The following is a 13,917-nucleotide window of genomic DNA, read 5'->3' on the forward strand; positions in this document are numbered from 1 at the left end:
CTGGCCAGCCCTGCTGCTGTGGCCTCTGCCAGTCCATCTCAGTGGGTGTCTGGGTCATTTTTTTGGCTCACCCTTCACTTTGCCAAGCATGATGTCGTCCTCCAGGGACTGGTCCCTCCGGATAGCTTGTCCAGAGACAAGGTCTCACCGTCTTTACTTCTAGGAGCGTTTGTGCTTCTTTGGGGCAGATTTCTCGGTTCTTTCCAATCTTGCTGATTTCACTGTGCAACTTACACATGCGTACAAAGCAACTGAAGATACCATGGCTTAGGTCTGATGCACCTTAGCCCCCAAAGTGGCTTTTTTGTACTTTTTGAAAACAAGTCTTTTGTACATTTTCACAATAAAAAAAGTGGGGGGAGAGCCCTGTTCCAAACAAGGTCTTACTCCCCAGAGGTGGGTTAGGCCTGAGCAGGGGGCGGTCAGTCAGCGTGTCCCTGGTTGGTTCCTCCCTGCAGTGGCTGGAGGTTGGGAGACTCAGTACACTTGCTGCTCGGCTGCTGTTGGCTCCATTGGCTGCCAGGTCGCCAAGGTGGGTCTCCTGGGGCCCAGGCGCCCCTTACCTCGCCCAGATCCCTGCCCTCTTCTTTCCTCCTGGCGCCTCTCCTTCATTAATGGCTGGCCCATCCTGAGTGCCCGTGGGTAGCCCGTGGGGAGGGCCCAGTGGGGCAGGTAGCTCAGCCCTGCATGGGATCCAGGCTTTTTTCCCTCCTCAGAGGCCAAGGGGAGTCCTGGCTGTGATGATTCTGGGCTTCCACAGTGCCTGCAGGGCACAATAGGTGCCTAGGACATGGGGACACAAGTGAGGGGTTCGTCTATTGGGGGCCCAAGGCACCCCCCCATCCAGAGCCGCCTCTAGTTAGGTGTTTGGCTTGAGCCCCTGCTTCAGGGCTGGTTGTCAGCTCCCCTGGCAGGGTGGGGGGTGTGGCCACTTGTCCTCAGCAGGAGGCTCCCAGGACTGGGGGGGGCCGAAGCCCTGGTAGGGTCTGTATGTAAATATGTAGAATTCCCAAGACCTGGTTGGGGGCTGCCAGCAGGACCCCAGCAGCCTGGCCCAGGTGATTTTCAGGTGACCTGAAGCCTTTGGGGTCCTTGGGAGGTGGTGCGGTGTCTCCCCTGCCCACGGCCATTCCGGCCCCTGAGTGCGGCTTGCCCTTCCAGGTCACTCAGGCAGTTCATGGGGAAGGATAGAGGACTTGTCAGGATCCAGCCCTTGGTGAGCCAAGAAGGGCTCGGTTACAAGCACCCCACACCCTAGTTGGCTGTACCCTCTACTGAGTGGGAGGGCCCACTGAGCGTGCACCCACAGCTATGCCTGACGGACAGAAATGTGAAGCCCCGGAGCCCAGTCTCCTTTCTTACCTGCCCACTCCTCGTCCCTTCCTCTCCCCAGCAACATGTGCAGGACGGTCGAAAGGAAAACCTTGAAGGCTTTGTGAGGACCTTCGAGAAAGAGCTTCCAGAAGATGCTCACCCGGGTGTCTACGCCCTTGACTGCGAGATGGTGAGCCTGACAGTGTTGGGGGTGGGGGTGTGCCTAGCAGCCCCACCTGAGAATGGAGCCGCTGAGGTTGTGGGATAAAGAGCAGCTTGAAGATGTGTGAACCGAGGCCAGTCCCAGTCTGATCCATGGGGTGTCTGGAGCTCACTCCCGAGTGGGTCACACAGCATCTCCCTGGCTGGTAAACAGGTGCTTCTCGGTCTGTATAGACCAGGCTGCTCATGAAAGCCAAGCCCAGTGCAGGTTAGCAGAGCCTTTCCAGGCTCGGGGTTCTCCTGCCCCTTATGGGAATACAGGGACATAGCCGGCTTCCTGGGGTTTCCGGAGCGGCAGGAGCTGACCTCTTCCCCGTCTTGTGCCCGGGTCCACAGTCCTACACCACATACGGCCTGGAGCTGACGCGGATCACTGTGGTGGACACGGATATGCAGGTGGTCTATGACACCTTCGTCAGGCCCGACAACGAGATTGTCGACTACAACACTAGGTTCTCCGGGGTGACTGAGGCAGACCTGGCAGGCACGAGCATCTCGCTGCGGGACGTGCAGGCGGTCCTGCTGAGCATGCTCAGTGCCGACACCATCCTCATTGGCCACAGCCTGGAAAGCGACCTGCTGGCACTGAAGGTTGGTTTCTCCCCGCCTCCGGGCCCCACACAGCCTGCTGATGGGGGATCAGAGGAGCCAGCGGGGCCCTGCCACCATGCACACCCCCGCCCCTGCAGGTCATCCACAGCACCGTAGTGGACACGGCTGTGCTCTTCCCACACCGCCTGGGTCTCCCCTACAAGCGCTCCCTACGGAACCTCATGGCCGACTACCTCAAACAGATCATCCAGGACAACGGTCAGCACCTGCCATGGGGCCCCGGGGGCTAGCTCGTGTACCACAGGGGCTCCAGCCGGCCACTGACCCCTGTTACGTGTCCCCGCAGTGGACGGGCACAGCTCCAGCGAGGACGCCAGTGCTTGTATGCACCTGATGATCTGGAAGATCCGCGAAGACGCCAAGACCAAGCGATGAGCCTGCTCGCCTGCCCTCGTCCCAGCCCACCTGGCCTCCTCCAAAACAGTGCAATAAATCTCGAGAGTTCACTCTGTCCACCACCTCGCCACGCCACAGAGACGCGGCCCCGGCTGTCTGGACCGGCCACTGGTCAGGGCTGACCTGCCTAGCCTGCACCCCTCCCAGCCAGGTTCTAACTCTGTGCCCAGCAGCAGCGCCCCCCACCTGACTCTCCCTTTTTATGTGACGTGGGGGGTGGGGGTGGGGGGGCCGCTTCATCCCGGGTTTCTTTGAGACAGGGGTTGTCTTTTTTATTTTGTATTGTTATTTTTATTATTTTTAATTTAAACCCAGTGACTGACTTGTACAGTCATGTCCTGCCCCCACCCCCACTTCCCCCCATCCCCCCTCACCGTCTGGAGGAACAGCAGCCTGGGGATGGGAGTGGGATGTGCGAGAGGCCCAGGCCCAGAAGTGGTCACCTGCACTTGTAAAGCTGCTGACTGCTGGGACAGATGCCCTCGCTCGGGAAAGGCCCTTCCTGTCCTTCCATCCCCCAGCCCACCTGGGCCCTACCAGCCTCCAACACTGTCTTCCAGAGCCTGTCCTCCTCACGGGGCTGCCTGGAGAGTCCACAGCTCCTGCCCTTCCTCTCCCCCTACTCCCTGGGCAGGGACAGAATAAACATTTGTATGGATTTTAGAGTTCCTGTGTGTACTGGTGGTCTCATGCCTGTGGGGGTCATTGACTGTAAGCCCCAAGGGAAGATGGAGAGGTCCGCCCGAGCCTGGGACCATCGGGCTCCCCAGCCCCTCTGTGGGGTGGGGGGCCATCTTGTGAGTGGGATTGGCCCAAGCGCTGTGGACCGCCAGTGTTGGCACAGCAGAGCAGCCACAGGCCACACCATAACCTGTGAATGCTTTCCTCACTTTTGTGTCATTGTGAGAGACACTAAGCCAGAAAGGCTGGCCCATGCAGGTCCGTGGGTCACTGCATAAGGCCAAGGGCCCAGTGCAGGGCAGTTCCCATCCACCTCGCGCCTCCCAGCTGCTGGCTTCAGCACTTGGGGGATGGTCCTCCGTCCAGTCTGATCCCTGCCCCTGCTGGACCCTCGGGAGCTGCTCCTTGTATCCAGTTGTCAAATCTTTGCTCCACTTTTTCTGCACATGAATCATCATCTACTAAAATGGGGGCTGGGGTGTCCCAGGCGGGCCCTCATGCCAGCCTCAAGGGACCTGTTTGAGCTTGTTAAACCCAAGTGCTCTGTCTTCAGGGCCTTTGTCTGCTCCATTCCCGGGAGGAAGTTGTCCCCTAGCCCTGCTCAGTTCCATCCAGCAAGAGATGGAGCTACTAGAACAAGCCCTTCAGCCTCATTCCCCGTCTCCCACCCATGTGTGTCTCAGTAACCTGGACCCCATAGGACGGAGTAAACTCCCCAGGGCTTCTGAGGAGCAGCTGGTGGGTTTATGTCACAGACTTTGCAGTCACCTGACACCTAGCCACTATGCCACCAGGGCCCCCAAAGCTGGCAGGATAACCAGTAGACCAGCTGCTCTGCAGGCGGGCCGCGGGCCCAGGACAGCTCCAACAACGTTCTCAAAGGCTTTCAGAAGCAGGTCGCCAAGCTCTCTGAGACGCCTTGTTGATTTGAACCAACAACCTTTTAGTTAGAAATCAGACTCTGCCGACACAGTTCTGACTCACGGTGACCCTAAGTTTTCTGAGGAGCGGCTGGTGGGTTTGAACCTGCAGTGCTGTCGATAAATGAGGGGACGCCCTGGCTACAACGCTTTTGCTCCTCCCCACTTCCTCCCCGCCCCCTGATTCCCTCGAGGCCACGCCCCCAGGAGAAGGGGTCTGCCCCCAGAGCGCCGCCATCCCTGTCCCCCTACCACTGAAACGCCACCAGGAACCCCCGCCCCCGCCAAGACCCGCCTTCGAGCTAGGCCTCGCCCCCGCATCTGGCCACGCCCCCGCGCCCGTGCAGCCCGTTTCGGCCGGTTGCGCCGGGCCAACAGCCCCTCCACCTCCGCCGCCGTGGACATCCGCGGCCGGGTCCGGCCCGCTCAGGTGAGGGGCGGCCAGCCCTCTGTTGTGCGTCCTTCTGTAGACTGGGATGGCAGCGGTGGAGGAGGGGACGTCCCTGGGGGTCCCCGTGCGTCGGGGTTCGCCAGGAGATTGTGGGGCGGGGTACTATGCACGAAGGACCTGGAGTTCCCATTAGTTGAAGGTGGGACTGAGCCGGAAGCAGGGGTTGCGTGGGTGTGTCCATCCCATACAAGCCTTGGATGGATTCTGCCCCAGTGAACTCGACTCTCCCCCAAGTGTACCCCAACTGAGCACCCCCTGCTTTGTGTGCCCTGGGCCTCGCTTTTCCTCATCTTCTGAATGGGTGGCCGTCCCTCCAGGCTTCCCAGAGCTAATCCTGCGTCAGATTGGCTTGCCAGGGCCCTAGGGTTACCGTGACTCAGATGCCAATGTGTCAGCCCTGAGAGGTTTTGGGGTTCAGGTGGAGAAGAGGTGATGTCGCAGGTGGAGGGAGGGCCCACAAGAGGCACCAAATCCAGCCAGGAGGGTCAGGGAAGTCTGAACTGAGACGGGAAGGGTGAGGAGGTCATCACAGGAGAGGTTTGATGGTGTGTGATTGGAGTGTCAGGTTGCTTGGAGGGGTGGTGGACCCTGACCCCTGTGTGCCAGCCCAGGGTCCCCTGGTGCAAAGTGAGACTGGAGGACCCAGACAGAGACCACAAAGTGGGCAGGTCCCAGCCTCTGTCAAGGTGTGTCTCTTCCATCACTTGCTGGGGTGGCTTCTACCTGGAGTAGCCCAGAGATCATGCTCAGGGCTCCCAGAACAGCTCCCAGATGAGCTGCAAAATCTAACTCAGTCAACAAACACTTCCCCGGGCTTGGGCGGGTCACTGGGTGCCATGTAGGAAGAAGGGATTAGAGAAAGATCCAATCATTCCTTTGAGAGTCAGTGGCCATGGGGACCCAAACGGAGACTGGAGTTGGGTGTGTTGAGGGGTGGAATGTTGCTGTAATTGTGTGGGGGGAAGGGGATGAGGTAGTCTCAGGTTTTGAGCTGGAGATGGTGGTGGTCGTGGGGCTGTTGCAGGTTTGGGGGTCAGCCTGGGCCAGGGAAACTGCAGGTAGATGTGGGCGGCATCATTTTAGAGAAAGTCTTAGCTAAACAGCAGCCTGCGGCCACCTCTGAACTCTCCCCATCTCTCTCCCCCACCATTGCACCAGCATGGGCAGCCTCAACTATCAAGATGTTTTCCAAGAAAATGAAAACTCAGGTGCGTGTCCCTGGGCAGAGCAAGTGGGGCTGGGGCTGCAGTGTGGGCACCCGTGATGACAGTGTGGGGCTCTCTTCTGCTTACAAACAGCCCTAAGCCCGATTCCTCAAGCATTCAGGGCTAAGATTACTAAACACACAAGGTTCGAAAGCTGCAAGTCCAGAAAGATCAATACTTTGATTGGGCACGTGGCTTCGGACCCCTCAGTTCTGTGAACTGGCCTCAGTTTACCCTACATAAAATGGACTGGTTTTAGTGGATCCTGTGGTCTGTGTCTACGGGAATGGCTCACAGCTCATCGTGGGAGGGGACGGAGCTTGCGACAGACCCATTTGCATGCCTACTGTGTGTGGGGGGGACCAAGCTGTCCCCCATCCCCCACCCCAGGGGCCCCATTTGTTTACCAGTTCCAGCATCCTTGGCCAAGAGCCGGGTATCCCCAGTGCAAAGGTTTCCGGGGGACTCATTAGTCCTCCGCCGGGGTGTCGTTAGAGGGTGTTTGTCTGAAGCCCCACGCCACCCTGTTCTTGCTTCAGAGTTCACCTGGGAAGTGAAGGCCAATAACCAATGCTACCACTGGAAGTGTAAGGAGAAAGTCTTCGTATGTTGTCAACGGAAAAGGTACAAGGTGGGTTCCACCCACCGAGCTGGCCCTGCCTTCCAGGCTTTCTACACTGCCTGAGTTCTGTCTGTGCATGTCTGCGTGATGCTCTTCACTACCAATGTGGGCACTGACGTCCCGCCCTAGCCGACTCCATGTAAGGGGCTGGTTAGGGGCTGACCCCTCTCCCCTCCCAGCTCACGTGAAAATAAGTGAACTCACCACCCTCAGAATGCAGGATGTCTGTCCATCCAGGCGCTCCCCAAACCCCCATGCATGTCCTGCTCTGGGAAATGCAGAGGTTGAGGCTCAAACCGTCTTTGCCGTCAGGAGAGGTTCAATGAGTCCTGGCATTCAGCAGGCGCCCAATTAATGTTGGCCGGAGGCTTTACATTCAGCGAGTGCTCAAACAATGCAAGTTCAAGGCTTTGCATTTAATCATCTCTCAATGTTGGGTTAGGAACTCTGGTAGCGTAATGGTTATGAGTTGGGCTGCGAACCGCAAGGTCAGCTGTTCGAAACTACCAGCTGCTCTGTGGGAGAAAGATGAGGCTTTCTGCTCCTATAAAGGTTTACAGCCACAGACGCCTTATGCAGGAACCCTCTGAGTAGGGATCAACTCCACAGCACATACAACCACTCACCACCACCAGCGCTGGGCTAAGATCTTGCATTCAGTAGATACTTAGTAAATGCTGGTTCAAGACATTACATTTAATAAACACATAAGTAATGTTGGCCTGAGGTCTTACATTCAGCAGGTGCTCAGCAAATGCTAGCTTGAGGCCTTACATTCAGTTATTGTTATGAGTTCTGACCCATAGCGACCCTGTACAGGGTTTCCGAAGCCATAAATCTTTACGGGAGCAGAAAGCCTCATCTTTCTCCCGTCAAACAGCTGGTAGTTTCGAACTGCTGACCTTCAGGTTTGCAGCCCGATTTGTAACCAGTACGCTACCAGAGTTCCTTTACATTCAGTAGATGCAAAATTAATGTTGGTTTGAATGTTGGATAGAGGTCTTGCCTCAGTCAAGACTAGCTTGAGGCATTGCACCCTTGCTGACCGGGGCCTTACATCCTGTAGTCAGTCAGTCATTCAGTGTTAGACTGAGGCCTTGTATTCAGCAGGTGCTCATGGCTTGAGGCTGTGTGGGCAGAAGGTGTTGCATTGATGCTGGATCCTGTCAGTTTCTATGCTTGTTAGTATCTCCGTGGCCTCTTGTGCCTACAGCCCTGGAGGGTACAACCCTGGGCAGTGCCCCCATGCCAGCTGGCCGGGGTGGGTGGCTGTCGTTGCAGACCAACGTCATCCACACGGCCAAGTACAGCTTCTTCACCTTCCTGCCGATGAACCTGTATGAACAGTTCCACCGAGTGTCCAATCTCTACTTCCTCCTCATCATCATCCTGCAGGTGGGGCAATATGGATCACATGGGGCCCATGCCCTCTGCCAATTTTTGCCCTGGCTAGGTGGCAGTCTCTATCCTAGGACTGGTGTCTGTGGGAAACCTCTGCTGACCCCCTTCTGGACTGTACTTGGAAGACCCAGGGTGATTGAATTGGGTGTTTGTGTGATGAGAGGGCTGATGTCCAGCTTCCTGCAGAAGGCACTCAAATACGTGATGAGAAATGAAGGGTGAAGGGAGAGAGACCAGGTGGTCCCCTGGGCTGGACGTGGCCTCCTGGCTCCTGTGGCCCCCTGATTAAGTAGGGGCAGTCTTTACTGGGGCCGCAGGTCAGCATCAGATCCGGATACCTCCTTCTCAGGAAGTGGGTGCTATTTCCAGATCCCCCCTCTTTCATCCAGCAGCTCCTCTTGGCTCTGGGTAAAGGGAAATTCTACAGTACCAAATACATGAACCCAAGTATTTAGTGAGTGCTTACTGTGTGCAACCCTGGCTCCAGGTGCTGAGTGTCTAGTGGGGGTGACTCATTGAAGGAACAGGGTCGGGGAGAGGGGGCTTCTTGGAAGAACAGATCGAGCCCGTGGTCCCAAGGCTGGTATGTGGGGGCCAGGACTGAGGTGATGAGCAGGCGGATCACAGGGCTATAGATGCCTTGAGGAGGGTGGGACCTAGTGGTCAGAAGAAGGACATAGCATGCTTCCTTGTCTCCACCAGTCCATCCCTGAGATCTCCACGCTGCCCTGGTTCACGCTCTTCATGCCACTGGTGTGTCTGCTTGTGATCCGTGCTGCCCGAGACCTGGTGGACGACATTGTAAGTGGGCGGGGGACGCACTGGTCACAGTCTTGGGGCTTCAGTGTCCATATCGGGCAGGTACCGGTGGCCAGAATGTCTTGGGAGCCATATTGTTTTCTAGCTGTTCTTCATGAGGGGCACATGGCCTTTTGATTCTGCCAGCCATGTTGGGCAAATACCAGTATTGCGCTGTCAGCCTTACAAGCCTTGGTGGCCATGGTGCTTTGGTGTCTGTTGATTCTGTCAGCCATGTTAATGGGGTGGCCATTGTTTCTGGTTTTGCTTTCCTTACAACTTGGAATCCTTGATTTCAAATATTTCAATTTCTTTTTTTTGGTAAATCCAAGGGGGCTTCAGAAGTTCATTGGAGAAAATGGAATCAAAAGACAGTGGAATCTTTCCACGAACTTTTTGAAGTCCCCATGTGTACCAAACGTTTGAGGTAGCTCTTGTGCTTTGGCAGCTACTCCGTCAGCCATATTGGTTAGGGGCCATTTTGTTTTGGCGGCCATCTTTGATATCTGTCTGTGCTCTATCGGCCATATTGTTTCAGGACCATGGTGCTTTGCTGGTTATTCTAGGTAGGGGCCCTCGGCTCTGTCAGCCATATTGATGAGGGACCATTTTCCTTTGGTGGCCATTTTGGGAAGATAGTCTAGAGTCACACTATGTAGCCATCAGAATTTGTCCTGTTGCTGATAGCTGTTGCCCATACACACCTCATCCTATGGTCCCTGGGCAGATATAGCGTGGATGGGGTTGTTAGACTGGGACACCTTCTTATGAGCAGGGACTCTTGGCCTGCCTGGGCATGGCTGTGGGTGTGGCTGGGAGATTAGGCAGTCCATCTCTCTGATCCTCCCTCTTGGCCCAGGGGCGTCACCGGAGCGACACTACCATCAACAACAGACCCTGTCAGATCCTAGTGGGGAAAAGGTGAGTCTGGGCCAGTGTCAGTGGGCAGGGAGAGGGGTGCCCTTGGAAATCCTGCCTGAACCCAGTGGAGGACAGTAATCTACCTGCCAGAGCCAGTCCTATAATGGGGTGAAGAAACCAAGGGTCTGACTCTTAACCTTCAAGGGACTTAGCATTGAGCAGAGGGGATGGGACCCTACTGGTCACTGTGCAGTACTGTGGAACCATGAAGGTGGAGGAAGAGCAGCAAGGCGGCTTTCCAGAGCTCGGGGGGGTGGGATTTGTCACCCTCCCAACCCAGTCACAACCCCACCCTGCCTCTCTACTCCAATCATTTATCCATCCATTATTCTGTCACCCATTCATTGTCCCTCCATTCATCTCTCCATCTGTCCATCCATCCACCATTCACCCATTCATTTACCTATCCATTCATATGTCTGCCCATCAGTTGTCCATCCATTCATCATGTCTATCTACCCATTATCTGTCTGCCCATTCATCCACCATCCATTCATCCATGCATCATCCATCTACCACCCACCCAACATCCATCCATCTAAACATACGTGCATGCATCCTCCATCGATCCAACATCCACCCAACATCCATCCATCTAAACATATGTGCACGCATCCTTCATCCATCCACCATCCACCCAACATCCATCCATCTAAAATAAACATACATGCATGCATCCTCCATCCATCCACCCAACATCCATCCATCTAAACATACATGCATGCATTCTCCATCCATCCACCATCCACTCAACATCCATCCATCTACGTGCATGCATCCTCCATCCATCCACCGTCCACCCAACATCCATCCATCTAAACATATGTGCATGCATCCTCCACCCATCTGCTCATCTGCCTGTCCATCTACTCATTTATCATTTGTCTGTCCGCTCATTCATCCATCATCCACCCATCATCCATCCATCCCTCCCTTCCTCCCTCCCTCCCTCCATCCATCACTCTATCCAACACCCATCTATCATCCACTCATCCATCCATCTGTCTGTTCATCTGTCCATCCATCCTAAATCTATCCAACATCCTCATCCTCCACCATCAATTCATCTGTCCATTCACCCACCATCCACTCATCCATCCATCATCCTCCGTCACCCATCCATCTATCCATCCATGTACTTGTTTGTCCATCTGTCTGTCCATCCATCCATCCATCCTTCTTCCCATTTGGATTGGGCCAGTCTAAGGCAGAGAGGGGAGCCCCCTCATACCTTCTGCCTCCCACCCACAGCTTCCTGTGGAGGAAATGGAAGGACCTGTGTGTGGGGGACGTCATCTGCCTGCACAAGAACAGCCTCGTCCCGGTGAGCCTGGGGGCAGCCCCACAGCCTGCCCACCCCTTCTGTGCCAGGTCCTAGCTTCCACCAACCCTCTCCTGCCTCTCTCAGGCCGACATGCTCCTGCTTGCCAGCACTGAGCCTAGCAGCTTGTGCTACGTGGAAACGGCCGACATTGATGGGTAAGAGGCTGGGGGTTCAGGGGCTTGGGCACGAATCCTTGGGGTAGCCCCTTCCCTGGCTGGCTCAGAGATTCTGGCTTTTCACCCCGTGAGCATTTATGGGGCCTCCAGGGCACAGATTACACTGGGTAGAGGAAACAGTTAAGCACTCGGCTGAGTGCCCAAGCCCCACTCCTACCCCACCGCCACCTGCCTCAGACCTCTTACCCATCAATGTCTGCCGCTCAAGTCCATCCAAGTCCTTGGAATAAAGGCCTAGTGATTTACTTCTGAAAAACTAGCCACTGAAAATCCTGTGTCTCACACTTGTGTGCTAACACGCATGGAGTTGCCAGGAGTTAGAGCCAACCCAGACGAACCTGGTTTGAGTTTTGGTTTTTTGGTGAAGTACTGGATGCTTTCTCAGACAGTTGTGGAACAACCCAGGTGTCCACCTGCAGACGGTGGATAAGCCCAGTGTGATCCGTACACACAGTGGGATGTACTCAGCCGTGCAGAGGGGCGGAATTCTGACACATGCCCCTGTGGGAGGATGAATCTTGAAGGCGTGGTACCCGGCGAGAGAAGCCACAGGGCAGGAGGCCACAGGGCGTGGGCCAGGTGCCACTTATATGGAACATGCAGGAAAAGCAAGTCCACAGAGACAGGAAGAGGCTGCTGACAGGCCTGGGCTTCCCTTCTGGGGTGAGGAGGAAGGTGTGGAAGTAGATGGTATTTATTGATGGTCACAAACATGCTGCCCAGCTCTGCGCTTAAAGATGGTTCAACTGACAGATATGGTCAGAGCAAGAGAGAAATGTTTAACCCGTCAATAAGGGGTGCTGGGACAAAAAAAAAAAGTTTAAAATGGCAATTTTTGTTGTTTCTATTTGAGAGGGTCTTCAAAAAGTTCTTGGAAAAAGTCCATTCTTTTTTCCCCTCACTGGTTTTTAATTCCATTTTTCCATGAAATTTTGAAACCTCCTTGAATATTCTACCACCAAAAGAAAAAATTCAAACATGTAGGGAGCAAAAAAACAATGAAGCAGATGAAAGATCTGCCTGCTGTCCATCTCCTTGGCCTGGACTATGTGCCACGTCCCACTGCCCTCTCCCTCCCTGGGAACCCCCGACCGCAGACTGGTGCACAGTAGGTGCACAGCAAAACTTTCTGAGGAACTCAGAAAGTGGTGGGGGGGCTGGGGGGGTCTTTGCTGAGATGTTACCTGTGTCCACCTCCTTCCCCTCCTGGTCACCAGGGAGACCAACCTGAAGTTCAGACAGGCCCTGGCCGTCACGCACCACGAGCTGAACAACGTAAGGAAAATGTCGACCTTCCAAGGTGAGACGTCAGTCTGTGGGGGTAGGGGTACCATTCGTCCCAGCCTCCCCTTCTTGGCCTTATGGCTTCCTCTGAAAAAGGCACCACAGTTGTGGGTAACTGCTCATGGCTAACCTGAAGGATGGTGGCTCAAACCCACTCCCCCCAGCTCTGCGGAAGAATGTCCTGGCAATCAGCCACCATAAAGACAACACAAGAAATCCCTGTGCAGCAACTCATCCAACATCTCCTTGGAGCCCCTCCCTCCTCCTAACACATTTAGGCACTGACTGTGTGGGTCGTCCCCGAGTCGGGGGTCGACTCTGTAGCAGTTAACAACAACAGCATCAGTTGGGGTTGGGGTGTGGTGTTGCATGGGCTGTAACCTCACCTGGTTTGTTTGTTCTCCAGCTCATTCAGCAGCTCCTTGGAGTCCCTCCCTCCTAACACATTTAGGTACTGACCATGTGGTAGCCGGCTGGCGCCTTCCACCATAATTCAGACATTACTGACCTCCCCCCCCCGCCCCACACACACACTCACACACATAGGTGTCAGGTCTGGGACCAGAACACTGAGGGAGGGAGCTAGGTGAGAGGCATAGGGCCCTGATCTGGTTGGAGCATCTGAGAAGGCTTCCTGGAAGAGATGTGAGTCTGGAAAAGGAAAAACATACATGAAGACCTTGTGGTGGGCATGGAGGTTTGAGCGGGGTGCCCTGGAGGACCTCAACAATTCCAGAGCAGAGGGGGACTGCAGGTGGCAGGGAGCCCGAGGAGGGAGGCAGAGCCCAGATGTGTCCACCCTGTCACCCCCAGGCAAGGTGGTATGTGAGAAGCCCAACAGTCGCATGCACAACTTTGTGGGTTACCTGGAGTGGAATGACAAGAGATACCCACTCGACTGTGGCAATATCCTCCTACGAGGATGCAAGATCCGAAACACAGACACCTGCTATGGACTGGTCATCTATGCTGGTAACCACTGCCCTGGGTCCCTGTCATGTGGACTGTTTAGCTTGGGAGGTGGGCGAGAACCCCAAGGCCATTGTCCAGATGTCAGGAACCAGACTTGGGCAACAGGGGCTCTTAGCTTGGCTTCTCTGGACCCCAGTCTCTGAAACTGTGAGAAGACATGTAAAGCCAGCACTATTGTTTTGGCTGAAAAAGTGGAGATCAGAATTAGATGAACAGATGACGGGATGGGCAAGATGGGTGGGTGGGTGGATGGGTGGATGGATGGATGATGGGAGGGTGGGTGGATGAGTGGATGGATGAGTGGAAGAAAGAAAGGAGGAGTGGATGTAGGGAGGCATGGATTGATGAATTCGAGATGGGTGGATGATGGTTGGGTGGGTTGGTGGGTGAGTGGATGGAAGGATTCATGGATGGATGGAGGGAAGATGTAGGGATGGAAGGATGCACGGATGTATGGAGGGAAGATGAATGGATGGAAGGATGCATGGATGGATGGATGGAAGGATGCATGGAGGAAAGATGAATGGATGGATGGAGGGAAGATGAAGGGATGGAAGGATGCATGGATGGAGGAAAGATGAATGGATGGAAGGATGGATGGAGGGAAGATAAAGGGAT

At 55.1% G+C, this 13,917-nt stretch overlaps 2 protein-coding genes across 2 annotated transcripts in view; both read left to right on the forward strand.

The window, feature by feature from the left end:
• The window catches only part of REXO1 (REX1, RNA exonuclease 1 homolog (S. cerevisiae)), a 29,167-nt gene extending 26,644 nt beyond the window's left edge, over positions 1 to 2,523 (forward strand). The window contains exons 11-15 of the mRNA XM_006868985.1: positions 459 to 532; positions 1,394 to 1,504; positions 1,873 to 2,127; positions 2,226 to 2,346; positions 2,435 to 2,523. Coding sequence (XP_006869047.1) covers positions 459 to 532; positions 1,394 to 1,504; positions 1,873 to 2,127; positions 2,226 to 2,346; positions 2,435 to 2,523 — 650 coding nt within the window. The remainder of the gene's footprint in view (positions 1 to 458; positions 533 to 1,393; positions 1,505 to 1,872; positions 2,128 to 2,225; positions 2,347 to 2,434) is intronic.
• Positions 2,524 to 3,020: 497 nt separating this feature from the next.
• The window catches only part of ATP8B3 (ATPase, aminophospholipid transporter, class I, type 8B, member 3), a 53,718-nt gene continuing 42,821 nt past the window's right edge, over positions 3,021 to 13,917 (forward strand). The window contains exons 1-11 of the mRNA XM_006869072.1: positions 3,021 to 3,280; positions 4,353 to 4,763; positions 5,621 to 5,865; positions 6,341 to 6,432; positions 7,705 to 7,818; positions 8,527 to 8,625; positions 9,482 to 9,543; positions 10,795 to 10,867; positions 10,952 to 11,022; positions 12,261 to 12,343; positions 13,141 to 13,299. Coding sequence (XP_006869134.1) covers positions 3,021 to 3,280; positions 4,353 to 4,763; positions 5,621 to 5,865; positions 6,341 to 6,432; positions 7,705 to 7,818; positions 8,527 to 8,625; positions 9,482 to 9,543; positions 10,795 to 10,867; positions 10,952 to 11,022; positions 12,261 to 12,343; positions 13,141 to 13,299 — 1,669 coding nt within the window. The remainder of the gene's footprint in view (positions 3,281 to 4,352; positions 4,764 to 5,620; positions 5,866 to 6,340; positions 6,433 to 7,704; positions 7,819 to 8,526; positions 8,626 to 9,481; positions 9,544 to 10,794; positions 10,868 to 10,951; positions 11,023 to 12,260; positions 12,344 to 13,140; positions 13,300 to 13,917) is intronic.

This window comes from Chrysochloris asiatica, unplaced genomic scaffold (assembly GCF_000296735.1).
Source record: "Chrysochloris asiatica unplaced genomic scaffold, ChrAsi1.0 scaffold00125, whole genome shotgun sequence".
NCBI lineage: Eukaryota > Metazoa > Chordata > Mammalia > Afrosoricida > Chrysochloridae > Chrysochloris > Chrysochloris asiatica.